The sequence below is a fragment of the Penicillium diatomitis genome (assembly GCF_028827545.1).
Source record: "Penicillium diatomitis strain IBT 30728 chromosome Unknown utg000001l_segment0_segment0, whole genome shotgun sequence".
In the NCBI taxonomy this organism is placed as follows: Eukaryota; Fungi; Ascomycota; class Eurotiomycetes; order Eurotiales; family Aspergillaceae; genus Penicillium; species Penicillium diatomitis.
In genome coordinates this window covers 1,970,636-1,998,103 of record NW_026623173.1, presented here as the reverse complement: position 1 = coordinate 1,998,103, position 27,468 = coordinate 1,970,636, and the positions used below count along the sequence as shown (strand labels likewise).

The window sequence follows — 27,468 nt, the reverse complement described above, 5'->3', positions numbered from 1 at the left end:
GCCGTTGTTGAATGGAAATTTGCCCGCCTCTGCTGGTGTTAATGAATCGTCTTGGTTTGGACCTTATTGTCTGTTTGGGAAAAGGCGCAGTATTCTGGTACCTCTACGGAGTTCTAGTCAATTTTTTGAATTCTTTTCCTGCTGTGGAAAACCTTATCAGCGATGGAGGATAGGAAGCGGGGACCCGGTTGTTCAGTTTTCTAGCTGAATCTGAATAAGGGTGCTTTCCAATTAGTCTTCTCTTGTAGCACAGACATGTGGTGAAGCGATCTCTTAAAAACGGCCAAGGCTCATCTCTTGCGGAATCCTAATATTCAGTTACCTCGTCGATGGACTGATTGCGTGAAGGGTCGGGCGATGGTTTGGTTGCCCCTGGGCCCGTCTAGAGTAAACAAACGTCTAAGGAAATAATTCACTGCGATGTGGGTACTAAATGAAGTGGTTCACTAAGGTATCGCTAACTATTTATGCATGTCCACGTGGAGTTCCGTCACCTTTGCCATCGAACTCCCGAGCCAGCTGGTCAATCAGTCGTAGGCCCTGCAGACGGAGCTTCTCCGGGCGTTAAGAATGACTGAAGAAAAGCCTCCCAGCCAGCAGAGCCATACTTTGGAGGCTCAACTCGCGTGTGCTCCTCCGCTCCGAGTTGCGGGCGATGGGTATCATTATCTTCGCTAGATTCGTCGTCTTCACTGTTGACGACTGAAGCAGAGAGAAATTGCTCTGTTCGACGTTTTTTGCGGCGATTTTCAATCAGCGCCTCTTCTACATCACCGGCTTCATAGCCAAATTCCTCCCATTCACCACGATACAACACACGATCTCGCCAATCGACCAGTTCATGAGGAGCCTTGCGCTCGGCTGGGGGTTTGCGAAACGCTTCTTTGTCATTTTCTTCGGTGGCGATGGGTATTTCGAGTTTTGGCGGAGGGGGTTTGCCGAGCATTTGCCATAGGTGAAGCTCTGTTACACGACTGTGCTCGCGATCGAGAGTGTCGGCGTGCTCTTCTTCGAGGTCTAGGAATTCTGTGTCGCTGTCTGAAGTTGTCGAGAAGACTTCTGAAGACGTTGTAGAGAGATGGTCGGTTGTATCTTGAGCGTGACTTGGCGCACGTTGGATCGAGTCCTCGTCAGATTCAACGTCTTCAGCATCGTCAAGTTCTTCATCTCCGTCACTGTCGTTTGCTGCGGCTCCAGGCATAGCATCGGTCTCGGATTTCCGAAAGTAGTCTGTTTCACCATTGAGAATTTCCTCGGCCTCATTGTAGCTCAACTCGCGAGTCTTCCAGCCCTTGGTCTTGCGGCTGTCCTCGATGACCAGCTCGTTGTTTCGGGCAACGTCTAGAAGGAAATTGTCCCGCCGAGGGCGCATGTTTAGAATCTCCATGGCAGCTTTTACATCCTTGCGACGGACCGCATTGGCTCGTTCACGACCATGTAGACTCTGACTTCGAATGCGACTCATGGCGATAAATTGGACAGACTGGATGAGTCGACGAGTAATGCTGACGGCCAAAGCGTAGAGGTCCATCAGCGCCTCTCCACTGAGAGACGGCGACTCTTTCCTGGAAGTCACAAGATTCATCCAATTGTCATCCTCTTTCGAGCCTCCAAAGTTCATGAAGAATCGCTGCTGAAGCTTGACCCATGTCGGAAGATTCAGCAAGCCGGCTGGTAATTGTATATCGCCGCGAAGGGCTACATTTTCATCAGCTGCCAGCAGCTGTTCAGCCCGATCGCTGTCGACATTCCAATTCTCACCAAAGCGCGTGCGGCCAGCAATGGCGGCTGCGAGCTCCTCCTTGGATCGCAGTCCTTGCGCGTACTCGTCTAGCTCGGCGCAGCATGCTTCGCTGATTTCGGCGGCGCCAGGAACATCCCCCATGACAATCGTCTTGACGTGTCGCCCAATACGGTGTTGACCTTGGAGACCTTGTTGAAGGAGTCGCAGATGATCCAACACCTCGAGTTCGGATTTTGTACCGATGGCTGCAGCTATCTCTTTGATTCCATTCTTGCCTTTCCGATCAAGAACATTGTATAGAACTTCCTTCTCTGTCGCAGTCCAGATCACCGCGCCATTCTGGTGGACATTGTATAATTCTTCATCTTCCTTGGTCGATGAAAAGTTGATATCGTTCTTGATCTCGGTAAGGAGAGAGGAGTATAATCCGAGAGTTCTGGCCGACAAATTCTCGACAATGTCATCAAACGGGCCGAATTCGTTCTCGCGACTGATGACTTGCGGTCCTCTGTCAATACTCACTCCATCTTCGAAATCAGACAACAACGCAGGCTTGCTATCAAATTCCTCGTCTGGTAAAGTGTCTAGAGCAGCTACCCGGGAAGAAGAACGTCGAGTGCGCAATTGGTGCGGTTGTTGATCGACGCTCAGCGCGGACTCGGAATCGGAAACTTCATCGGGCGCGAAGGAGGACTCGGAACTGCTCATGGTGCGGGCTTGCAGATACCCAGTGCATCCGAACGAACCGGAGGCGAGGACATCACAGCTGCGCCTGTGAATTAAAAGTGACCTTGCAGAGGCAGAATGATCCAACTTCGACCCAGCTGAGAGAGAAAAAAAAGAGATCCGCTCCGCGATAGCTCCACCACCAAAACAGCGACTGACGTTATCGCGACGGCCGATAAGGAATGTTTGCAATGTTTGGTTGTCTTCTATAAAGCTTTCCAAGCTTATCTTCTGATCTAGTCATGGAATTCATTCGGAGATTTGGGCTCTTAGCAGTCTCGCGATCTTGGACGAGGCCACCCAGGAAGCTTTTGTGGTCGCCGGCATCCCTCCGTGCTCGACTGAATCATACGCAAACACCCTCGACTGGCTCGGCGAGCATTGTGCTCCGCGATTATCAGGAAGAATGTATCCAATCAGTCTTGAAATACCTTGATGAGGGCCACCGACGTCTCGGCATATCACTCGCAACTGGCGCAGGGAAAACAGTACGTATTCAATTATGACTTATGAATGCTCCCACTAAGAACAAGCCTTCAAGGTGATTTTCACGCAGCTGATCAGCCGCATCCCGCCGCGCAGTGTCGAAGCGACCAAAACGATGATCATCGTCCACCGACGCGAACTGGTTGAACAGGCAGCGAAGCATTGTCGCCTTGCGTACCCCGACAAAATTGTGGAGATTGAAATGGGAAACAGCGTCGCGACGGGGCACGGAGACATCATCATCGCTTCAGTACAGACGCTTGCGCGAGGACGCATCCATAAATTCGATCCAAATCTCTTCAAGTTGATTCTTGTTGACGAAGCACATCACATTGTGGCGAGATCATACCGTGAAGCTCTGGGGCACTTTGGCCTAAAGGAACCATCGGCAAGTGCGCCTGTCCTAGTCGGTGTTTCGGCCACATTTGCACGGTTCGATGGTCTCAAACTTGGAGCTGCCATCGATCACATCGTTTATCACAAAGACTATGTCGACATGATCGGTGATAATTGGCTGTCAAATGCAATTTTTACCACGGTCAAGTCCGAAGCCAACCTCTCGGAAGTCAAGAAGGACAAGTTTGGCGATTTCGCTCTTGGCTCTCTTTCCAAAGCCGTCAATACAGCGACGACAAATGACATCACAGTGCGGGCATGGATGGCTAACGCTCAAGATCGAAAGTCAACTCTGGTATTCTGCGTCGATGTTGAGCATGCGAAGCAACTCACCGCTAGATTCCGCGAGCATGGCGTAGATGCGCGGTATATCACTGCGAATACTCACAAGACCGTGCGGTCAGAGCAGTTAGAAGCGTTCAGGAACCAGTATTTTCCCGTGCTTCTGAACTGTGGTCTGTTCACGGAGGGCACAGATATACCTAATATTGACTGTGTTCTCCTTGCACGACCAACGAGGTCCAAAAATCTTCTTATCCAGATGATCGGACGTGGCTTGCGTCTTTACCCCGGGAAGAAGGACTGTCACATCATTGACATGGTTGCCACACTGGCGACTGGTGTCTTGTCAACACCGACACTCTTTGGACTTCATCCTGATGAAGTACTCAACAAGTCTTCAGTCAATGATTTTCAGAAGGGACCAGCAGAAGAAGAACGCCTTTCTGAATCATTAGCCGCGGAGTCAGCAGAACCAGACGTTAGTCTTCAATTTACGAAGTACGATAGTATCTACGACCTGTTGGATGACTCGCGCTCAGAGAAGCACATCCGCTCACTCAGTCCGAATTCTTGGGTCCGCGTCGGCGACGAGAAATATCTACTTTCAGAATCATCTGGATGGCTAAGTCTCGAAAAGGAAAAAAACATGTACAATGTGTACCACGTCATGAAATTCAACAATCCGGCTACTGAGACGCCACAGTTCACGCGTCCTCGGCGCGTCGCATCAGGGGAGGACTTGGAGACCGCAGTCCGGGCTGCAGACACCTACGCAAGCAACAAATTCGACGAGCGGTACATTGCATCATGGAAGCCGTGGCGACAGAATCCCGCCACTGCAGGACAGCTTCAGCTCCTGAATAAAGCCCGCATCAGACAAGGCAAATTACGACCCGACGACTTGACACGTGGTCAAGCGGCCGACATGATCACCAAGCTCAAGTTTGGTGGAAAGAAGCGCTTCAAAAGTATCGAGGTCCAGCAGCGCAAAGCGGAGAGGAGAGAGAAAGCTCTGAATGACTTTGCTGAGTTGCAAGAGAGGACTCGGGTCAAGGTTGGGCCTGTAGAGAACTAGCGAATTGTAGAAGTCCTCGTGCTACGAGTCACTTTTGACTGTCGGAGCGCGGATGGAATGTGACAAGTTGAAAATTGGAGGGTATACGCGGCGGGCGATAAGACCATCCAGGAATGAACCCACTCTACGTAAACTAGTGAAGTGAGCCAGGCGATAGCTGTGGTTCTCTGTGCATGACTCTTCTGGTAAACTACAATACCTACCTAAATGGATGTAGTGATTCTACGGGCCATTTTGTATGCGGACTTTATAGGGGTCCTTCAACTACGGATCAACTGTCTTTTGACTTGCGGCCTGCTCCGCATCTTGAACACTTGCCGTCTGTTCCCAAGTGCCTTGATTCACGGCTCGATGATAGATCCGAAGGCATGACGGTATGGAATATCATATACCTGGTTTTCAGAAGTCTCTCGTGGTCCGCATGTTGCTTAGTGAAATGCCCGTAGCCCAGACAAGCAGTCCATTCTTAAGGCACTGATCCGCTATCCCGAATCCGTATGCATCAAAGAGACTCCTCGAGCCTAATCGTCCCGTTTACACCTGGAAAACAACCCTCTGAATCAGCAAGAGGGTTCTCTTCCATTACTTAGACAATATAAATCTGTCGCTCGAGTCCCATCAGTTCCTCAATTCGCCCAGAGAATGGAGACGGACGAGAATTCACTCTTCCGAACAGCCATGCACAGTGCACATCTATCGCTGTTCATGCTGTTCATCAGAAGACTCAGTCTGCGCTCAGCGTGAAGGAGAAACAAGAACAAAACAGGGGTGACATTGAGAGAAGGCAGGATGAGGAACGGAAATCGTACGAAGCGGCCATAAGAACGGGCAATACTTTGACGATGATCATCATAACGGGAACCTTGGAAGAATCCAAGATTAATCAAGTTCGAGGGTGTGCGTAATGAAGCATTGTAGATTTACGACGACTTCGGTTTTTTTCACTTGAGGTCTAGTATCTACAGTATTTTGGGTACGAGGAATATGCCATGCAAGGCAAAGGCTTGACCTACGCGCAGAGACAACTCGCACGTAGAAATTCAAGACAGCAAGGCAAGCAAGATATGGTTCGAGAGAACAGCCTTAGGAGTCCATCGTAAGATTGTTCAGTCATAAAGAAAATATTGATAGCCAAATCGATACTTCAACCATAACTTTTACGGATCTACAATGAAACGTATTGATTTGAACAAGGTGAATGTATTTGTTCTCAGCAAAAAAGAAACAGACGAAGAAAATTCATAATCATCAACTCCATAATCAGAGCATCGTTGCAAAAGTCTAAACAATTTAGATGTCGTCCTCATCGGAGAACACCTCCTCACCACGCTTGCGGCGGGCAGCACGCTCCTTCTTCTTCTTGCGGAGCTCGGAACCAGTGAGCTTCTTCTTCTTCTCAACAACGATCTTGTTACCCATGGCATCGAACTTGTCCTCGTCGTCATCACCCTTCTGGTCAAGACGGGGACCGGAGCCCTGGCCCTGAACCCAGTTGTGACCGGAGGGAGTCATGACACCGTGGTTAACGGCCCAGACTTCCTCAGTAAGGTTCTCAGTGAACTCACGAGAGTGAGTAATGATAACAACACCACCCTCGAAGGACTTGATGGCCTTGGAAAGGGCACCGAGAGAGTCACGGTCAAGGTAGTTAGTGGGCTCGTCAAGGACGATGATGTGGGGACGCTGCCACGAGCAGGCGGCGAGAACGACCTTGACACGCTGACCACCAGACAGACCACGCATGCGGGAGTGGGAGACCAACTCGGCATCAAGACCGAAGTTGGCGCAGTGCTGCTCAATCTCTTTACGGACAAGGGGACGGAACTGACCGGAGGCGAGGGCCTCCTTCTGATCAACCTCAGCAACCTGCTTGGGGTGAGACACGATGATCTCGGAACGGGGCAACCAGGTGTTCTCGTTAGACATCATGGGAGTCCACTTCTCAGACTTCATGCCGACGTTGTCACCAAGAGCCCAAGAGATCTCGTACTCGTAGGTGTTCTTGAACTTGCGGCGAGAGTGGATGCCGACGACACGGCGAAGGGTGCCGTCAACCTTGTAGATCTTGTCCATAGCCTTCTCGTCCTCCTCGGTGACGATCTTGTTGGCACGGTCCATGGTCTCACGGTCCTCACCAGTCTGGAAACGCCACTGAATGTACTCGGAGGGAGTGGAGTCCAAGTGGTTATCAATGTGGGCGAAAGCGTGCTGCTTAATGTAGGCGATACGGATGTTCTCGTGCTGGTAGACATCACCGGCAGTGGGGATGAGCTCACCAGTCAGGACGTTAACAAGGGTAGACTTGCCAGCACCGTTGGGACCAATGACAGCGATACGAGAGCCGAGAGACACCTGGAAGGTGATGTCACGGATCTGAGGCTGGGGAGTACCGGGGTACTGGAAGGACATGTTGCTGACACGGATGATAGCCTTGGACTTGGTCTTGACACCCTCGAGGAAACCGGGCTCGGGGAACTTGAACTCCATCTCAGAGGCACCGAGCTCGTAGTAAGAGCGAGCAGAGGGGACACGCTTGACGAACTCGGAGAGGGTACCACGGTAACGCTTCAGCTTGAAGCGCTCGTAGTGGACAACGTGCTGAATGACACGGTCCAGGAAGCCGGAGTCGTGAGACACCATGATGGAGGTGCAAGGGGAGGACTTAAGGTAGTTCTCGAGCCACTCAACATTCTTGACGTCCAAGTGGTTGGTAGGCTCATCGAGCAGCAAGATATCGGGGTTCTCGAAAACAGCACGGCACAGAGCGAGCTTCATCTTCCAACCACCGGAGAGGGCACCGATGGAGCCATCGAGCTGGGATTCGAGGAAACCGAACTCGTTGACAAGCTTGTCACGGACCTCAGACTCGACGGGCTCGAGACCGACCTCATTCAACTTCTTGATGGTCCAGCCAATGACAGTGAGCTCAGTGTCAGCAGCGTCAAGATCGTGCTCGACGTAGACGGTCTTGACCTCGTCCTTCTTGGGGAAACCCTCAAGCTGCTCGTTGTTGATGGCACGCATGAGGGTGGTCTTGCCGGAACCGTTAGGTCCGAGGAGACCGTAACGCTGACCACGCTTGAGACGCAGGTGGGTCTGGTTGAGCAGAATCTTGGCACCGTAGGCAAGGGAGAAGGTACAGTTGCAAAGATCCTCACCCTCCTCCTCGTCGGAGGGAACCTCGTCAGCGGCAGCGGCATCGGGAGAAGCACGCTTGCGGAGAGCCTCAGCGATGGGCTTGGCAGCCTCCTCACCGACGATGGCGACGATGTAAGGGAGGGCGTTCTGGGTCCAGGTGGTGTTGTCGGAGTCCTTCTCGTCGACGAGCTGACCAGCAATGGCACCGACGTAGTTGATGACAGCCTCGGAGGAAGCAATGCGGTCCTCGAAGTTCTTCTCCTTGAGGATATCCTTGAGGATACCGGCAACGGTCTCGATGTCACCAGCGGTGGAGACCTCGGGGATCTTGCCGTCCTTGACATCACCAACACGGGTGAGAGTGTCCAAAGCCTGCTTGGTCTTCTCACGGGCCTCGGGGTCGGCGAGGGTCTCGAAGTTCTTGTTCAGGGCGGGCAACATCTTAGGCAAGAAGGGAGCGACCAGCTGGGGGTCCTCGACAAGCTTACACATGTTGTCGACGATGACGGCGGACTTACGCTTGATGGCAGTCTCACGCTCGACGAGGCCACGGTCCAGCAGGGGAACCATGATAGCGAGGGTGGGGCTGGTGACATCGGAAACGAAAGTGGTAGCACCGAGCAAGTGAACGGTCTCGGGGACGTTCTCGGGCTTGGAGATACACTTGATGAGCTCGGGAATGAAACGCTCGATATCCTTGTTGACGATGAGACCGCAAACCTTCTCCATGGTGGAGTAGGCGGCCTTCTTGATGTCGGCCTTGGTGTCCCACATGGCCTCGGAGATTACGGGGATCAGACGGGGAACCTGGTAAGAGAGCTGAGCCGGGGCGGTCTCGACCAGAGTGTCGAGGCACTTGAGGGCGGCCATCTTCTCCTGCCACTTCTGGGCGTTCTGGATGGAGTCGATGAGGGGGGTGACAACGGCCTTGACGGCGTTACCGTTCACAGCCTGGACGATGGCGGCAGCGGCAGACTGAGCAGCCTCCTTGACGGGGACCATCTTGTCACCGACGGCGTTCAAGACGGGGCCGAGGAGGTCAACCAAGTGAGGCTCGACACCGGGGGAGATGGTGGTGTGGGAAGCGATGGCGCGGATACCCTCGCAGGCACGCTCACGAGCCAAAGCATCCTTCTTGTTGGCGAGCTGCTTCTTGAAGGTCTCGACGGCCTTCAGGGGCAGAGCCTGCTCATCGATAGGACCGCTGAAGAGGGTGGCCAGGTTGCTGGCGGCAGCGTTGACTTCATCGGCGGAGGTAGAGACGTTGAGGTTCTTGATGAGGTCCTCGAGGACGGCGATCGACTGGGCGACCTCCTTGCTGGAGACAGCAGGAACGGAAGAAACGTCAACGGCAGGCATGATGGGCGAGAGTTGTGTGGTGACGGGAGGAAATCGTAAATTAAGGAGAAACGAAAGAGATTTTTTCTATGAGGAGGGGTATCTCGGTATGAGCTGGAAAAGTGGCTCCAACTGCGTCAGCTGTCCAAGACGCAGCAACGCTCTGAAAATGAAGAGCGAGTCTAAGAAGAACTTTTGGGGCGAGAGGACTTTTTCCTGGCTGTGCAGAAAAAAGAACAAAAACAGGAAAGAAAGAACCCAAGAAAAAAGATGGGGTGGGAAGAGGATGGGAGAGTGAAGGAGGGAGGGGTGCGATTAGAAGGGGGGGAAGATATTTATCGTGTGGCCCCTCGCCGCCCAACCGCAGAAATTTTTTTTTTTGGCTTGCTGCTGCGGTGCCGCTAGTCCGGAAGAGGCTTAGCTCGTTGGCGGAAGTCAGTGGGTCTGCACAAACGGTACTGATTGGGTGGAGGGGGTGCCTGCCTGATCAACCTCCGTTTCATCATTGGCGGGCTGCCTTGGCGGAGAGACTGCCGACAACTGAATTGTGTTCGGACTGGGGGAGAGACTGAAAATTTTTCGAATGATGCATACCTTGTTGCTGGGCTTTTTGCCGCCGTGGAGATGGGTACGGTTTTCTCCGAGAACCACCATCGGCATGGTGACACCGAACGAACCTACAAGGTGGGTAAAATCTAAATAACCCTTTTCATCTTTGATTATCAAGATTCGCCACTTGTCTATGCGTGAAGTCCTGCTCTTCAGACTGTTGCTTCAAGGGAGGCGTCGGCCAGGTACGCTGCACGATCTAGACGCCGGACACGAGTGACCGTGAATTCATAGGTATCTCTTGAGTAGGTACTAGGTAAAGTAGGGACTAGTAGGCAGTCCTCTCGAGGGATTCAAGCACCACGAGCAGCCCGGCCGAGAATCATGCTTCTAAATGACCGTTACTCTGTCTATTGCCAGACAAGGCCCAAAACGTAGTCTATCAACCCAAGCGACAAAGTTGAACGGCATTCGGCCCTGGAGACAGTCCAGGTGCAACCTACAACATGTGCGGCCCGAGAATATCGAGAATACTCACATCGCTCTTGTTTTGGGACAAGTCAGGGCCCAAGTACAGTATCACGTTAGGTCTTGATCGGCCGAGGTCTTTCCGGCGCACATGGGGTATCGCAGTCTACATGCATGATCAACGGGAAAGGGTGATGCCTCAGGATGGAGACCTCCTCAAATCCGGGGATGAAACACAACAGAGTGCTTGTTGTTTAGCAGGGGGGCAACCTAATGAACTCCGTTGTATCTAGTAATGTACTAGCACTGCGTAGATGGCACATAGCACCAGAGTCGATCTTGTCCACTTTTGCATGTTGATTTGTGTCAAATGATGAATTCTACTAGTACTCCCTGACCTGACAGCCGCAACTTTCAGACAGTCACTTGATGCTAATAGACATCAGATCCAATCCTTTAAACTACTGCCGCACTACCGAGCACTGCACTTCCATGCAACTTTCGATGTGAGGCCTCCGGGCTCCAGGGTCCTTCGACGGGGCCCGGCACCGAGGCCTGGGGCTTCCGAATTCGCCACTGCTCATGATCCGGTGGCGCAGTCCCCAACCAGCCCTACAAACACCCAATCACCGGGTTTGCAGATCTTCAGAGATTTTTTTCTTTTCTGTTGACGTCTTCTAGAACCGTAATAATAATGGTCGAATGGAGATCTCTGGAGCATGATTCGTGTCAGGTGGGCCTGGATAATGACTTTTGAGCTCCAGAGAGAGAGAGAGAGAGTCGGACACTTTCTCGCGGTCACGTTGACTACACGATCTCCAGAGCCAGAATTCGAGATTAAGACCGAGGCTGAGAAATGAGCAGAACTGGCTGAAAACGTCCGGATTCAGCATTATTGAGTGGTCCTGTTCTAGCTGTAGTCTCAACCTGCGATCTTCTTGTGAATACTTCAGCGGTAGGAAGAAAGACCGATCTACCCAGGGTCATCAAAGGGTGGGCTTCCAAGGACTTGAAAGTAACCTCGAGGCTGAAACCCTTTAACACTCGGAAACTCCATCAACTTCGTACCTCAGGAGGTATCTCACATGTACCCCATGTGCCCTGCCGAATAGGGTCCCCTGCATCACATCCACCGCTCCCCAATTGTTTCAAGTTGACCGCAGCTAATCACTCATCGCTTGACGTATCCAGATGGGATTCAGCCCCATTGGAAATCTTCTTCTACCCCTGCACGCCTCAAAGAAAAGAAAGAGAGGAAGTGCTCAGATTCATAATCAGAGGCGGGCTGTCAAGATGTTCTAGTCATCGATGTTGACTCCCGAGACGCTCAGTGCGGATTTCAGGAAATAAAGGGTTCTGAAAGGACAACCCGCCTATATCGCTCAAAACTTATCAGATACCCACGACTTACCTTCGGACCTCAAGATACTGCACATAGGACTTCGGAGACGGCATTACTCGAAAAATAGGCGACAGACGAGAGAAAAAGAATAATTTTCGGTAGAGTACGAGGCTGCATCCCGCTTTTGTCGGGCTGCAGTCTCGCTGGACTACGGATGCATCCCTGCTGTTTCAGGGTCGGCCTGTAGGATGCTCATGTGTTGGAAGGCATCTCAGATTTCTGAGTTCTTCCCCCTCAGACGACAGACCACATTGCGTTGCGTGACCCTGGACAGATGTTCTTTTGGGGTATTCATGTGTAATCTGGTAATCCTTTTCTCATCGGTGACGTGTCAGATTCATGAATTGTATGAGGCAGCAAATCCATGTCTTTGTGCACTTGTGTGGTTGCCGGCTATACGAGGTATCCTTGCTGAACCCCGGAGACGATCCGAGAGCCCCAGTGGCTTGGCTGCACTGCTCTTGTTCGCTCAACATTGACTTACTGATTCCGTGCCTTGGATTCGCTGAAATTTCCCCTCGGTAGAGGAGAACGAGAGCATGACACGACTAATCTCAAGGAGGGAAATGAAACCGAAAAAAAAAGGGGGGCGATTAGAGTTCCAACACAGAATGGGGAGGTTTGCAGGAAACTGTCCAGTTGGTGGCGTTTGTCTAGCCATTGATTGGGATGCGCCCGCCAGTTAGCGATCCAAGGGAGAACCCAAAGTCTGGGTGCTGACGTTGCGATCGAGTCATTGAAGTCATCATGGAGGTTTGTTTGTCAACAGCCCAGAGTCACAGTTTTGGGAGTTAGCGAACTAGCAAGACGCAGTGAAGTGGAAAACCTCGTCGCTATGGTGTGGACTTGGTGTATCTCTTGCACTGGGAGTAGTCTGTTGTTGAAATTAAGAACCTGGGGGTGGATACGGGATCCGCATCGTCTTTGAATGCGCCCCATCGATGATAACAGCCCTCAAGCCCTTCGAAGGGGCCCCCTTTATCTACTTTCAACAAGTCTTTTTCATCCGTGGTCGGACCCATCGCTGCTCTTGCATGTGGACAACCTCAATGGAGTTCCTCGTATTCGTCGGCCGTGATCCCTCCCCCGGTAACCCCTTGCATGTCCCCTTTCATAGTGAAGTCTATATTTTAGGGTCAGCATCAATTTCAATCGCGGTCATGGAATACTTCTCCGTTCTCGATCTGTCTCTGAATCAGCGTCGTTCATGCATATTCCATTGGTTGGCCTTCTCTCAACATTAGCGTAGGACGGCCGATTGTCTACTTTAATGACAGTTATTTGAACATCCAACGGATATGCATATGGCACGTTACACCTGAAGATGGACCAACAGCAAGAATCGTAGAGGATATCATTCCTCCAATCATGCCCGAACCCACATGATGGTGCACGTCGTGTGTCTACTCCCACAGGGCTAATGGGGAGCGGGAAAAACCGTTAGAAAGACCATCGGATCAATCTATCGCGGGATAGTACGATGTGTGTACAGATAGAGGGGGTGATCTATCAAAGGGGTTTGACCGAAAAGTCGGAACTTGGTGATAAGGAAATATTCTTCTCTATTCATTCCACGCATCTACCACTTTAACCATGTTTGACCTCGTGGGCCATGACTTGCTCTTCGCCTAGGGTATTTCTCGATACCGTGCTTTTCGTGGGATACTCGGAATACAGACGGGAGACAGATCGCTGACAACTGACTACACAGGCGACACTGCCGATTCTATGCGAGAATCCTTCCTCGCGCACGAGCTCTGCAAGTGCTCATCTCCATCAGACGAGGTAAGGACGCGGCTTAGCTTTGCAGAAGTTCGCGGCCCTATTCCGTTCGCGAAGTACACGATAAATCCAGGTCCAGCCATTCATGAGGACTACTTGCTGATCACGAAGAAAAGCTAACATGGGTGCTGAGCCACTGAGTACTTTTCGAGGCCGCTGCGAATCTGTTTCCTTCAGGTCGTCCTCTTTGGATGAGGGTGATCAAGGCCCACGCGCAAGTGGAAGCAAAGTAAGCGTCACCAAGGTATTGGGTGATCTGTGAAGAGAAGCAGAAGAGGCACTTTGAGACGAGACAAGGGCGCCATGTCTCAGGAGCAAGCACCATTGCTCCATAGCTTGATCTAGGTCTGATGGAGTGCAATCCAGTAGAGGCGACTTATTTCAAGATGCTCACTTCGGTCAGTGCATTGAACGACCTTGATACATCTGTTCGTGGCCAGCGTCAAAAGGCAAGGTTGGCCAGCATCAGAGTATGTGCGAGGGGGAAAGTGATGGAAACAAGATGCGCACGGATACTTCAGTCTACGGGCACACGAAGCAGCAAGAGAGACGTAAGGAAGCCGCCGGCGAAGAGAGAAGTAAAGAGAAGATATCCTGTTCACACCAGGGAGGAGAACAAGTCCACATTTTGCCTTCATGGTTGGTCTTGAACTGCAAACGAGCAGAGACGAGAAGGTCGGAATCACTCATCATTTCTGTCGATATCTCCATTGTAACGGACTCGTCCAAGCCAAACCTTGGGTACCCGGAATAACGTGAACTAGCATGGACTGATGGAATGAGAGCGGCTGATGAAGACGTTTCAAAAGGAATTTACCCAGCGCCGTTTGAAGTATGGCCTCGTGAAATTGTCCTAGAGTAGAATCTTCTTCACTCGCCAGCCACTCTTCGAGCTCGTTCAACAACGTTTTGTTCAAAAACTGCTTGTTCCAGAAAAAAAGAGAATTGAAGTCCCTCTCGTCTTGTCTCATCGAAAATGGCAGACGGATTTGCTGCCCCCCTCGCCGTCGATGACTGTGTTTCGTTTGCTGTCCCAAGTACGTCAAAACTTTCATGCCATCCCACGGTAATTCAGATGTCTTTTCTCGAACTTTTCAGACGAGAAGACCACTTTGGCCTGAGTGCATGAAATTGGGAGCGGCTGATCGATCTTGTGCGCTTCAGAATTAAGTTGAGACTTGAAATCACTTGCTGACCACTCGCTGTGTCCGTACACAGTTCTGCTTTGCCATGGCTGCTCGGGATCGCGAGGTTGACCCCCTGGCCGTTCATGCCATATGTACGTGGTAAATTCGTACCGGGTCATGCCGGCTGTAGTCACTGACCAAGATATCAACAGGTTTGAAACGTGGGACAATTGATTCCATCGCAGATGAGATCTACAAACTCGCAGACTGGCTCGAGAAAGTGTTCGATGTCACCGTTCCCTTGGTGATGGTCTACCTATATCTCTTTTCACGGCGATTCCTCACTGGCCGACTAAAACGAAGACAAGGTCCGATCTTTGACGTGATGTTGGGCGTGCTGGTTTGACAATGACTGTTTTCTCAAATAGAATAACCAGATCGGTAAGCATTGAATGCTCATGGTAATTTATTTGATCATCGGCGCGGCAACTACCTTTCGCACTTTGCCCTATGATGATGAAGAGCCAGAAGGAAAGAGGATTGGAGGAAGATGTCTTGTGAGAATTAAAGGGCTGTTGCTGAGAAGCGTCGATGAGTCCGTGGTAAGTATGGGCAAAAGAGATTCAGGTACATGGAATGGAATGCAAATTTTAAATGCCCCCAGATCGGACACCACGTATGCAGAAGAGCCTGGGACCCTGGCCTTGGTTGGTTTAAGGTTTTGACAGCTGCAGGAACCGGGTGGGTGCATTGCTTCAGTCACAATGTTACGTTGACATTGACGCTCCGTCCTTGGAATCAGCCTTGCCACATTGACAAGGCCATTCGATGTTCTCCATTGAAAAGATTTTGAAGCGCGATATGTAAGCTTGTATCATACCAGGACTACTATCTGTAGTAGTCAGCAAGACACGAGATGCACTCCAGAGGAGAACGGAAGACCCGTGTTCTGGCGCTATTGACCTCGTCCGCCAAGCTTCGCATATGTCATGGCCAATCGCTTCGCGACGTAGATAGGTAATCCCCAGAAGGACGGCGTCTTGACCTCCAAGGCTACTGGTCTATGTTCCCTGAGAACCATCGGCGGAATCAACTGAAACCGAGTCCCTTCCACATCGAGCTTGTTGGCAACCGACCCGTTCAAGGTATCGAGAGTCTTCCAAGTTCAACCAAGGGGGAAAGGGCAGCTTCCATGAGCTCTGGGCAATGAAAACGCCGATACAATATTAGTGACCGAATTCAAGGGAAGCCTGAAAAGAAGAAAAGGAAGAAGATATCTGGAGGACGAGCCAAAAAGAGTAAAAAAAAAGACGCTAGACTCCGATTCCTATGCGCTATACCACAGAACCCTAGAGCGGGTAAACAACACCCACCAGAACCGCTGGTAAGAACGTAGAGGGGACACACGAGAACCCTGAACATGATGGTACATGACAAATTTAGAGCGAACAACTCCAAAACACTTTCTATGGGTAGGCGCGGCAAAGAGTAGAAGAAAATTTGGGGAAAAAAGGCAAAAGAAAAAGGGATGTTAAAAAACACCGACATTTCATTTCAAAACAGGTCTCATGGCTTCTTCTTAACATGTTTTCCAGAGATATCTGGAGCTTCATCATCGTCAATGATGCGCCACAACCTTCTCGGTGAAAAGCCACTGCCGACGAGATAGATCCCCACGAACCAAGCTGCTAGAAGATTGGCCATGTGGTGGAGGAGATAAGCGTAGGTGACTCCGTAGACGGCCGAGTAGATGGCGATGGCGAAGAAGATGACGGACGTCACATGGCGCAGACGGGTAGTAATGCGAGGGATCATAGTGCCTGAGGTCATGGTCTCGACGAGAAGGAGGAACGGCATGATGGAGAGGACGTTGTGGTGTGACGAAAAGGGCATGAACCAGTGCACGACCAAATTATGGGCCCACACCAGGAGGACGAGCACGTTGATGGGTAGAATCCAAAGCATCAGAATTAGGATAGAATGGGCGTAGTTGTTAAAATTGAGGTGAGAAATCGATCGCTAGAAAGTCGAGTCAGCAACGTTGCAGCTTTCCAGCGCAGAAATGACCGAGAGGGGGGAAGCTCACTGTTTCCTTTGCGTGCCATTGGCTGCGCACTGTGGTCGCTAATTGCACGATACAGGCTACCATATAGGCGAACTGGTAAGGAATGACGGTTGATACGAGCAGAAGCAGAATGGCAGTGTGAATCACGCGACGGCGGGGGGTTGAAGCTGTGAAGACGGTCGAATTGCCTCGGTCTTCTCGGCGGATATAGCCTGACTTGCTAATGATGGCACCGTACACCAGCGAGAAAATCGTGACGAGGCAGAGCGCAAGGTAATTGACGACAACACAAACCCCAATGCTGACAAGACCAAAGACAGGGACGAGGAACCAGAAAAAAGCGTCTTGGGAGCCGAGCAGTAGATCGTTCTTGGTAAAGTCAAAAGGGGTTTCGGTGGAATTGGTTCGCCAGTGAAAAGGATCGTCCGATTGCGGCAGGGCTTTCGTGGTAGCTAGGGACGTCGCCAGAAGTGACATGGCCACCAGCAAGAGGGGCAACGAGGATCGCATGGCCCGGTCAAGGCCATCGGTGAAAGGGATGAAATAACCGGTCTGGTCGTATATCTGGAATTGCTTGCGAAGGACCACTGCAACGACTAAAAGTGGGAAGGCCGCAAACACAGTCCGATAGCGCATGACAAGTTCACCCAAACTCCCACGAATGTCGATAGACAGAGAGATGTCCACCGTTTCGCCCGGAGTCGGGTCCGTCCACAGTTGGAAAGACACACCCCCTGCAGAGACAGATTCGCGCACCGGAGACGGCATGAAAGGTGCGATTCCATGCAAGTTGACGTTGACATCATTCACATTGACAAAGAACTTGGACTCATGGGGGTCGGGAATTGACTGACGAAGCAATGGAGCGAAGAGCTCCTCCTGTTGCGGTTTGCGCTCAATCTTCAGCTTGTAGTTGAGCAGACTGGAGTACAATGCGGGGATGTTGACTTCAGTGAGCATCGGACGAGTCGCTGGCAAGCGCATCTTCAGGCCCGCACTCAGCAGACTGCCCAACCCGACCTTGGCACGGATTACCGCGTCCGAGCTGTCGGAAAACTCGGCCACTAAGAAACCCGCGGAGGGCACGTTTGCCTTGTCCACAATAGCCACAAACTGATGTTCTGCCAGATCTTCCAAATCATATTGAAGGTACGAGAATGGGGGCACGCGATCGTAAGGGAAATGTGAGTTTGCCCTTGACGCGGGCAAAAATATGACATCCTCGGCAGCGCTTTTGCAAGCCAATCGAGTCGAGCCCACAGTGCCCCCAGAAAAGTCCAAATTCATGGAAAACACCGTGGACCTGCCATTACTCAAGGGAAACACACTGCAGAAAAGAACCTCGATGTGGCCTTGTTTGTCAAAAGTTTGATCAGTAAGGAGGGTGAACTTTTTGCCAGAGACACCCTGGGGTGGGATAGGCAAAAGGCGCACATCAGGGCCGTGTCGCTGACCCAGTTGCCGGAGAACCAGTCGCTGGCCCTGAGACAGGATAGTGTTCGCGTTGTCTTCCAGCGTCAGAAGCGTGTCTGGCTCCTTTTGCGAGAGGGTTCGCTCCGCAACGGACTCAAGACCAGTCAGGTACCACCGCCTGAGGAGTTGCATCCGGTCCGCCCGAGGCTTGGTCTGCGATGGACGACGAGTGTCGACAATGTCAAAAAGCGACTGAATGATGGCCTTGCGGAACTGATCGCACCATGTGATGGACAGGTGATCCATGCCGATCCAAACTTTGGGCATGGAGGAGGTGAAGACGGTAAACCCGTGGGTCTCGGGGACGAGGGAGGAGATACTTGTGTAGTCAGATGGCACGACGGTGTCGCGTGCGCCACCCGCGATCGAGATCAGGGTAACGTGCCAGAGCGGGTTGTTGTTGGCCCACGTCTGCGAATATGCTTCTCGCCAGTAATCGTTGATTTGCTTGTAGGTGTGGACAATGTCCGAGTCAAAGGACACCGGGGGTATCGCGTGTGGTGTGGACATGGTGATGATGGTGTTTACCGAATTGGCCTGGTAGTTTGCCATAGTCAAGGTGGTCCGCGCGACAATCCCGCCCATCGAATGTCCGATCAGAATGACGGCGCTGGGGTCCGGTAGGCCCGGGTCACGGCGAGTACGACGGGAGTCGTGGTAGAGTGACAGAATGTATGAGATGGCCTCATTGACATATTCGGCCTGGTCCAACAAGGTCTGCCCATGAAAGGCTGCCATATCCTCATTGAAGTCCATCATGAAGAAGTCGAGGCTGCGCACTCCGGCGGCGTGTCGGGCTTCGTCATGACCCACCACATCGTAATAGTGTCGCGAAGCCTCGGCGGCCAAAGAGCGAACCTGCCGATAACTCCCAGCATTTCCGGGCAGGAAAAGCACAGGGACGCCATTGAGCTAGATACGCGTCGCAAATCATCAGCAACCCATCACCTGACCCGGGCCCCTCAAATCCGAGCCCTGTGGCCCAATGCGCCCACCGGCGCCGCGAGAAGTCTTCCACTTACCCCGATGTTATCCTGTGTATAGGGGTCGACGCCCTCCTCCCGGTACAAGAATAGATTGTATTTGCTGGCGAAACGGGTATGTTCTGTGTCAAATTCCAACATGCGGATGAAGGTTGGACTCATCATGGGTACACCACATCCGGCTTCCCCTTGCTGTCGAGTGGCAAAGGAGCTGACAATCGAGGCCAGAAAGGCGAGAGCGCACAGTGTTGTCAAGGCTGTGAGGATGGAGAGTGACCAGGGACTGCGCAGACTCGATTGACGCGCGCGGCGACTCTCGGGGGAGGATGCCTCCATGGGCAGTCGCGGAGATCCCGGAGGAGGCATTGTCTTGACGTCGGTCGAGAGCTGCGTAGCAGGGTTGCGCCAGACACTGGAATTCCGCGATCGCGGCGTGGAGTGACCGTTATCTCGGCGTAGATCAAAACTGGTACCGTGGCGAGCTATGTTCGAGTGCGATTTCTCGTTGGAGGACTCGGTGACATTGCCCAGGCCCGGACCCGTCCCATGATCGTCGGAGGCGCGTATGGGGGAAGAGTTGTCAGAGTCGTCCGCGACCAGAGAGCCAGACGAGCGTCTGTGCATTGGAGGAAGCGGAGTCGAAACTCATCCAGGACCGAGCGAGTCGGGGGGGGAGACGAGTAGTGCAGACAGCCGAACAAGGGATAAGGAAGAACGGGGGGAATCTTCGATGGGGGTGGATCTTGGCACGGGAGGGCCTGTCGTGTCGGTCGGAGGTCGGTCTCGCCGGACCCAATCGGTATGAGACACGGAACAGCGACACGATGCGAGTCGCAAAGGCTGACGAGGAGAGCAAAGGGAAGCGTGAAAAAGTGAGGAAAAGAGCTGCAGTTGAGCAGAGCAGGACGGCAAGGCAATGCGCCCAGCAACGGCAGCGGCAGAGAGCACCAGCAGGGCCACAAATCAAACGGACCACCGGTTGGGAATCACGGGCGGGCTCATCCGTCCGCTGGTCGAAGTGGAAGCAATCGAAGAGGAAAAGAGATTGGAAAAATCGAGAATTAAAGTAATTCGATTCTCCACTCGGCCAGAATAGAGCAGATTCTGGGCACAAGAACCCAATATCAACCAGGATGCTCAGGGAGAGCACTGAGGGGAGGTAGGGCTATGTCGCAAGCTGGACTATAAATTGAATTGCCGGACAAGGTACCGTACAAATCTGCAGGTGGAGGTTCGCTGATTTGGACTCACCACGCACTCGTTCGTCCTGACTTTGGAAGTTCTCTTTTCTCGCGGCTCCCCGTCGACGCACCTGGCACTGTCAGGCTGAGATCTTGGCAGCGCACGGTCACCAACAAGCGAGAACGATGACGATCCATCACCAGAGGAGCCTTATCGGAGCACCCGGGTTGGAAATCTCGGTGATGGACCAGTAGTGAACTCTTCTGCCTAAATAGACTCGGGCCTCCAAGCAGGAAACGAGTTCCAAGCTTTTCATGTAGTTGGAGACAAGCGCGCCTAGCATATCAAGACGGAGCTCTTTCTGGGCAGTTAAGGTTCTCCTATGGATCAGGACTTTGCATCGTCCAAGCGCATGGAGTACCTTGGCATAGTTCAATTTTTCTGGGAGCGTGCACGGCTGGACCATGCAAGCAAGATGGATATACCTAGATTTGAAGGAAGCACCTGCACTTTGTCAATTCTTGGTCAGCGCTAAGGTAAAGCTTGATTCGGATACGCAGCACCGATCTCTGACTCGTGACTCAAAATATAGCACGAGCATTCTCCTCCACATGAAGTATGGTAAACCTATTTTGCCTCTGGGGCACGACCTGATGGCGCGTTGTCATCTGGTACAGCAGATTCAATATTGACGATCAGAACTATTAATTATCGCTGAATGGGATACATCTGGATTGAAAGATGGTCTGAATGCTAGGATGAATAGTACCGTGCCCACTAATTAATTGTTCCAACGTTATTTCACGCTAGTGGCGAATGATCAATATTACATACATATTACATGTACAAAACTTCTGTATGGATCAGCAAATGTGTTACGGAAGCCTCACTGCATGCGGTAGGATTAACGTACTGTTAATACATTACAGCTCTGGTAAGACTGTGAGCGCTTTAGTGTCAAAAGTGGATTGGACAATAATCTGACGGGGACTGTGAGAACACTCTACACAGTAAACACTGAACAGTGACTGGTGATCGAGTAACCATGTATTTGGAACCCGGAGTAGGTAGCGGTTCTTAAGGAATAGCGACACGCCAACCTTGCCTATTCTATACCTCCTGCCGACATGTACCAGCCAACCACCTGCACCAGTGCAGCTGCCGAGGTGACAATGACGAAAGTACCAGCATTAAGCAAGCCACTTTCAAAGTAACTTTCAAAGTAGGCCGAGTGTCCAACCCAGGTCCAAGCCCGGTGGAGAAAAATCAAGGAAATGAAGAAACCCCGGCCACTTATTATGAGGCCGCAACCTAGATAACCTAGCAGGCACATGGATGGCACAATCACCTATAATATTAGCCTATGTCCATGTTCACTTCAATAGTATTCTTGAGCACAAACCTCGAAACAATGCCGTGATGCATCGCTAGCTTCACTAACCTGGTGATACTGCATTCAGCAATTCTACGCCAAATGGCTGAGAGATGAGTGCGCTGTGTCGTTGACCCGTCCGCGTCACCAATCGGTAATTCCAACTGTCGTCGAAGCGTTTACTGTCCAAAGGTGTTGTTACACACTACCCCTCCCTACGGGACCTCTGAAGCACAATAAGAGGCCTTGCTATCTCTCACATGATCCCGCACGTGGTGCGTCGTCCTCTTCTTACTTTCATCCTGCTCTTTCGCCTCCAGCTTCTAGCACATAATGCAGTATCTCAAAATACCTCGTACTCATTTCATTCGAGAGTCACTGTAGCGCCAGGCAGGCCAGCTCCATATATAGATACCAACGCCCTGAATCTCCGATCCCCCATCTCACTCTCCGTCCTTCAAAGTGTAAGTTCCATCCGCACTCTTCACTTACCAGGCCCCTCTCATCTCATCCATGTTCCGTCACTCTCACTCTATCACCGACAAGGGAAGAAAGACCTGCATGAAGAGAACTTAATCTTCAACCCTTTGACCAGCTTTTGTGGCTGGGATGAGCGGAGCACCAGATTAAGCAGATTCGGATGGGGAGCTTCCTTTCGGTGGTAGGGAGGGGTTATTGTCCGGGGCTGGGGTTTTCTTCACTTTATGGGGATCATAAGGTTACTGACATATTTTTTTCCGTCATCAGCAAGGAATCAGATTGAATTTGAAGTCGAGCCAAGATGGGGAATTTGTTAGCGAGTGTGGATCCTCTCAGATCGTTTCCCTGTGTGAGGTAGGCCGCCGATAAAGTATGTGGGATAGAAAACTGCACGTATGAAGCTGGTTGATGGATTCCGGTCTGTACCTGTCCCAGGCAAATGTACAATCTCAAGACTAAATGGAGGTAAACACAGTACATTGAAGCCGTCTAAACCTTTTTGCAAAAAATAAGAAGATCAACAATTTCATAGCTCATTTCATCCATAGCTAGTACTAAGAAAAAGGATTCAAGGAAGGAATTTTATTCCATTGAGATTCTGGTGTAGTCAAATCTCCCTCCAACCCAGAGAGCAAAAGTGTCAAGACACATTAAACCACGCTAGTGGATAAAGCGACTGGAGGATCCGAAGAACGCAGGAAAAAAAATCCCCAAAGCGGCCGAGATCACTCCCGCTGTTCCACAGTACCTTTCTCAGGGTCACTCTGGTACCCGTCGCGGTCCATGCCACGGTGGGCTGCGACAACAGCAAGGTCCGCATCGTGATCCGCATCAAAGTTCCGACCCAGACGCTCCGGACCTGCCAGGGTCAACAAGATTGTGTAGGCAAAGACACAGCCCATGAAGATACAAATGACCTTGCCATAGTCGTAGCGGTGAGCGGCGGTTGGGGTCGGAGGCAGAGGGAAGCGCTGGCCAATAGTGGACTCGATGGTCGAACTGGCGGAGGACACCAAGTTACCCAGTTGGTAGGCAGTGCCAACCACAAAGGTTCGAATGGAACCTGGAGACAGCTCCATCAGGTGGATGGGGATCACACCCCAGGCTCCCTGGACCATGAACTGTTCAAAGAAGGCAGCTGCCATGACGGCTTCGGTCGTGACGAAAGTGTAAGGGTAGAGCAGGGCGCCACCGACAATACAGATGACAATGATCGAGAAGCGACGACCGAAGATTTGACTGGCCCATCCACACAGGGTGCCTCCGGTCAAGGCGCCCAGGTTGGCGACAATCTGGGTCACGGTGACAGCGTTCTTGCCGAACTTGAACTGGTTACCGAGCATGGTCGGGTAGAGGTCTTGAGAGCCGTGAGACTGGAAAATTGTCAGCATCAGCTACGTTCAAAGTTCCGCTTTCCATGAAACATGAACCCTCAAATCACGTACCATAAAGTTGAAGCCTGCCATGAGGAGGACCATGTAGATCAACAGCAGCCAGTGACGCTTCAATGCGACTTTACCCTCAGAGACGAACGAGGCTGCAGCGCCTCCCCTCATCTCTGCACGAGCTTCTTGGCGTTGAAGGAATGTGTTGGTCTCGGGCAACCACAGGCGGAAAGCGATGATCAGAACGGGCGGACCTGCAGCGAACCAATAAAGCGGGCGCCAGCCATGCGGGGTGGTGTCGACCAGACCTCGAGCAAAGGCAGTCGCCAGCAGGTAGCCGAACGCATAACCCTGCTGCAACAGACCGGAGATGATACCACGGGCCTCGGGAGGGCAGTCTTCGAGAGCGGTGGCAGCAGCATTACCATAGAGACCACCCATGGCGATACCGAAGATCGCACGGCAACCCAGGAATTGTTGGTATGTCTGGCAGAAACCACCACCCAGCTCGATGGCGATGAACAGCAGTTGATTCACCACAAACGGCCATTTACGACCGTAACGATCGGCGGCAATACCGAAAATGATGGCACCCACGGAGCGGAGCATCAGCACGAGGGTGATACCCCATGTGATGTCGGTAATGGAGACATCAAAGGTCTTTGCCAGCTGGGAGGTAGTCAAGGAGACGGTAAAGAAATCGAAAGCATCCCAAGTCCAGCCTGCAAAGGCGACCTGTGTTGGGCGATCTGGTCAGCATTCATGTCCACTGAGACATGCATTTACACTTTGGGGACAGCTTCGCTGCGCCTGATCACTCACTGCAAAGAACATCCATTGTTGCTTGTTGAGGAGTGTCAGCGCCTTGAAAGGATTCGGCGCTGGGTTCATAGGCGGTTTCAGCGACGAAATCCGAGTCGCAATGTACTGCCCGACACTCATATGCTCCTCCACATCGGGCGAGTGTTGCTCGTGAGAGGTAGTCAGATCTTTCGTTTCACCCATCTTGGGCGTCTTCGAGGGCCCTCGGCACCTATGTCAGACAATCGAGGAGGAGAGACTTGAGTCCACGTCAAGCACCTGCCAGACAAGTCTCAGAGTAAAAGCTGGTCAGCAAGACTACTCTGTCTGGGCTGGCTTGGACACAAAATAAAGCCAAACACGTGAGCAGTTAAGCCGGCAAGGAGGAGGGACAGTAGTGACTCTAAATACCACGACCCGTCACTCGTTCCCGAGGAGTAACCTCATGGGGTCGTGGAGTCAAATCCTGCCTCATCATGACCACTGACTGGTCAGATGGACCGAATGACTCTTCGAAAATCTTTATTTCTATGATTTAGATTTTATTTTGTTGCTCCCTTCTTGAGACATGCGAGCGACGGTTGGACCTGCAACCCCGCGCAACCTGGTAGGCAGGGATAGTGCCGAATTAGGTCCCTGGTTCATTCGTCCAAAACCGATGGTCCGCGGTCTCTTGGAGGAGCAACGTGTATCTCTGATCGGGGAAAAGTCACCGCCGATCACTGCTCTGGTCTTCTGTTCTGGGGAAGCGGGAGCTGGAGAAGCCCACACTACTGTACTAGTAGTCTAGTACACTGTACTTCTACCGAAAAATGTATGACAGCAACGTGGTCGATGCGTCGGGCGTCATCTTACCTTGACGCCATTCCACCCAATTTAGTAGAACACCAATTGACTCTATACCCCAGCCCGCTGAGGAAAAGGTCAGACTTGTATCTTTTCGCCTACAGTACAGTGTCTCGAAAGGTACCATCCCCATTTTCTGCAATGCATCTCACCGAGCGGAGACCCATCAGGTTGGCCCGAATCTGTGTCTCAGAGTCCAGCCAAGCTCAGTCCCGTGTTCAAGGAAATTTTAGCCGCTCGGCGTATGAGACTCGCGGCTTTGGATGGATCCCAGGGCCGACAGGGTGACCCGACAAGGGCAGGTATGTGATTCCCAGAGGAGGAAACTCTTTGGGTCTTGAGTCCGCGGGACCCCGATCTCCACCACGAACCTAATCCTGTGCACTACGTGGATAGTGGATCACTGGATACTCTGGAGTCTGGAGTCTCGATAGTAGTAGTAGTAGTAGTGATACTGCTTGCTCATGCTGTGCATTGGCCTTTTGCTATCGGCAGATGTCACCCAAGAGCTGACCGAGTGCAAAGTCGAGTGTTGCTCTGTTCCCCGCATGCGCCTTTCTCCACAGACAACCTTGTCCTTCTTGGTGGTCGCATACCCCGCGCGAGTAAGGATGGAAAGATGAGGGATCGAAAGCGGCTGATTCTGGTCACCGGTCACCGGTCACCGCCAAGGCCGGCCAAGCCCAGCCCTCCCGCGACAAGATTTGCTGGGCAAAGAGCTTTTATCCGTCCCAGGCTTGTTGAACGCTTCGTCCTACGTCGCGGAGTCATGAACATTCCACTCGTGAATTGTGCGTCGGATGTTGTCCGTTCTGCTCAGATGGCTATGGCCTCAAGTTGCGATTTCGATATATGAACCAAATAAGGTGCATTTCCGCGGAGACTGAAGCCAGAGGAACGGTCTGGTACAGAGGACTAGGTTAACCTTCTCAAAGTGGCAATGTGATGCCCTCCCGATCTTCTCCGACTTTGGGATCTTGGGTTTCATTATACCTCAGATGTTCACACGCTCGAAATTCAAAAGGGATCCGGGGTCTGTGTGCCGGTGGAGTGCTGGGGGAACTCCCTGGCGCTGTCCAACTACACTTCGAAGATGGGGGGCTGCGGAGAGCCCCAGGTTCCCAGGTCAAAGTCGTGGCAGGCATAGATTCCGGTTACTCTCAAGTCAAGACACGTTGTCCGTGTGCTATACGAGCCCTTTCGTATCTTTGCATACACGTCAGAATACAGCAGGTCCGATGTTGAAAATCGAGAGTCCAAATGCTTTCATGTTTGGAAGACTTGTTCCAGCGGCCACCTTTTCTGTGCCACCTTGGCCTTTAACATTTCAGTTGCTCAAATCGGCTCTACCTCGGCTTCATTGAGTCGGGCAATTCATCGTGCCCGGGCCAAATCTAGTCCCACTCTCCAGATACCGACGATACCGACCCGCAACAGTTGAGCCTGCCCCGGCGAAGACAACACGGAGGCCCAACCATACAACCAGACCAGACTTGGTGTTCACGGAGGAGCTATCGTGAGAGGCTGTTTGGAACTTAGTCATGATATTTGAAAGCGACACAAATGTCAGTCAACTTGTCACATTCCAGATTTGACGGAAAAGACGCGAGGCCCTTTCCTCCGACTTTCGGCGGGCCTGGGGCTGGGGCTGGATGGCAACCCAAATAGACTTGTGGGGCCCTCGAGGGCAACCCCGAGAATTGAGTGCGGAGTCGGGTTATTCAAGAATCAAGATGGGGTGTGGTCAGCGCGCACGCGGAACTTGACCGAAAGGATCTTGTCTCCCGGACTGGTACAACCCCTAAAAAAAAGCCTAAGGACTGGGTATCGGGTATCCAACCCACAGCCACTATGACTTTAGGCCCGTAGCCTGGCATCAAAGTCAAACACGACTGCGACCAAGACCGAGACCGAAACCAAAAGACTAAACGGGTCAATATGACCGGGCCCAATTGGACCGAGGTTTTTCCGACGCGATGAACGGCCACTGATGGGCTATATGGTGACATGGTCTATGTCGTCCATGGAGGGACTCAAGATTGAAAGGGTTTTCTCTGCTATTCAGTTCTCGTCATCCGGTCTCGGCTTGTGACGTGACCTATCCGCTGGACCGCTATAGTCTCTGACCATGTGCATCTCATCCTTTGCTCTGTTTGTGTGCCATCCACTCGATGGATCGAAGCTGTATGCACCAATGACCCACGCATCCTCATTGCAATATTTCTCGGTGATCCTGCCGACACCCAAAACTTACGACACCACCCGGGGTTAAGACCGAGGAAAGGTGATTCGCAGCCTGGTCTCAGTCCTCCTAGCTCAGATCCCCCGGGACCCTTGTTTGATTTGTTGCGAACCCCGCCATCCAGAA

General features: G+C 51.9%; 6 protein-coding genes across 6 annotated transcripts; 2 read left to right on the top strand and 4 right to left on the bottom strand.

Moving 5' to 3' along the window:
• Positions 1-523: 523 nt before the first annotated feature.
• On the bottom strand, positions 524-2,452 carry N7539_000592 (uncharacterized protein; the record flags this gene model as incomplete). The annotated part of the gene is made up of 1 exon (XM_056930196.1): positions 524-2,452. One exon carries the CDS (start codon positions 2,450-2,452, stop codon positions 524-526), a length of 1,929 nt encoding a protein of 642 aa, XP_056794489.1.
• Positions 2,453-2,712: 260 nt separating this feature from the next.
• Positions 2,713-4,709, top strand: N7539_000591 (DEAD/DEAH box helicase; the record flags this gene model as incomplete). The annotated part of the gene is made up of 2 exons (XM_056930195.1): positions 2,713-2,958; positions 3,012-4,709. The coding sequence occupies 2 exons, from the start codon at positions 2,713-2,715 to the stop codon at positions 4,707-4,709; spliced, it is 1,944 nt and encodes a 647-aa protein (XP_056794488.1).
• A 1,290-nt stretch (positions 4,710-5,999) lies between these two features.
• N7539_000590 (putative translation elongation factor eEF-3) lies at positions 6,000-9,206 on the bottom strand (the record flags this gene model as incomplete). Its single annotated transcript, XM_056930194.1, has 1 exon — positions 6,000-9,206. The coding sequence occupies one exon, from the start codon at positions 9,204-9,206 to the stop codon at positions 6,000-6,002; it is 3,207 nt and encodes a 1,068-aa protein (XP_056794487.1).
• Positions 9,207-14,616: 5,410 nt separating this feature from the next.
• N7539_000589 (uncharacterized protein) lies at positions 14,617-14,919 on the top strand (the record flags this gene model as incomplete). Its single annotated transcript, XM_056930193.1, has 2 exons — positions 14,617-14,665; positions 14,726-14,919. 2 exons carry the CDS (start codon positions 14,617-14,619, stop codon positions 14,917-14,919), a joined length of 243 nt encoding a protein of 80 aa, XP_056794486.1.
• A 1,160-nt stretch (positions 14,920-16,079) lies between these two features.
• On the bottom strand, positions 16,080-19,658 carry N7539_000588 (GPI inositol-deacylase; the record flags this gene model as incomplete). Its single annotated transcript, XM_056930192.1, has 3 exons — positions 16,080-16,532; positions 16,600-18,963; positions 19,074-19,658. 3 exons carry the CDS (start codon positions 19,656-19,658, stop codon positions 16,080-16,082), a joined length of 3,402 nt encoding a protein of 1,133 aa, XP_056794485.1.
• Positions 19,659-22,793: 3,135 nt separating this feature from the next.
• N7539_000587 (sugar transporter family protein) lies at positions 22,794-24,458 on the bottom strand (the record flags this gene model as incomplete). The annotated part of the gene is made up of 3 exons (XM_056930191.1): positions 22,794-23,441; positions 23,514-24,188; positions 24,276-24,458. 3 exons carry the CDS (start codon positions 24,456-24,458, stop codon positions 22,794-22,796), a joined length of 1,506 nt encoding a protein of 501 aa, XP_056794484.1.
• Positions 24,459-27,468: the final 3,010 nt, after the last annotated feature.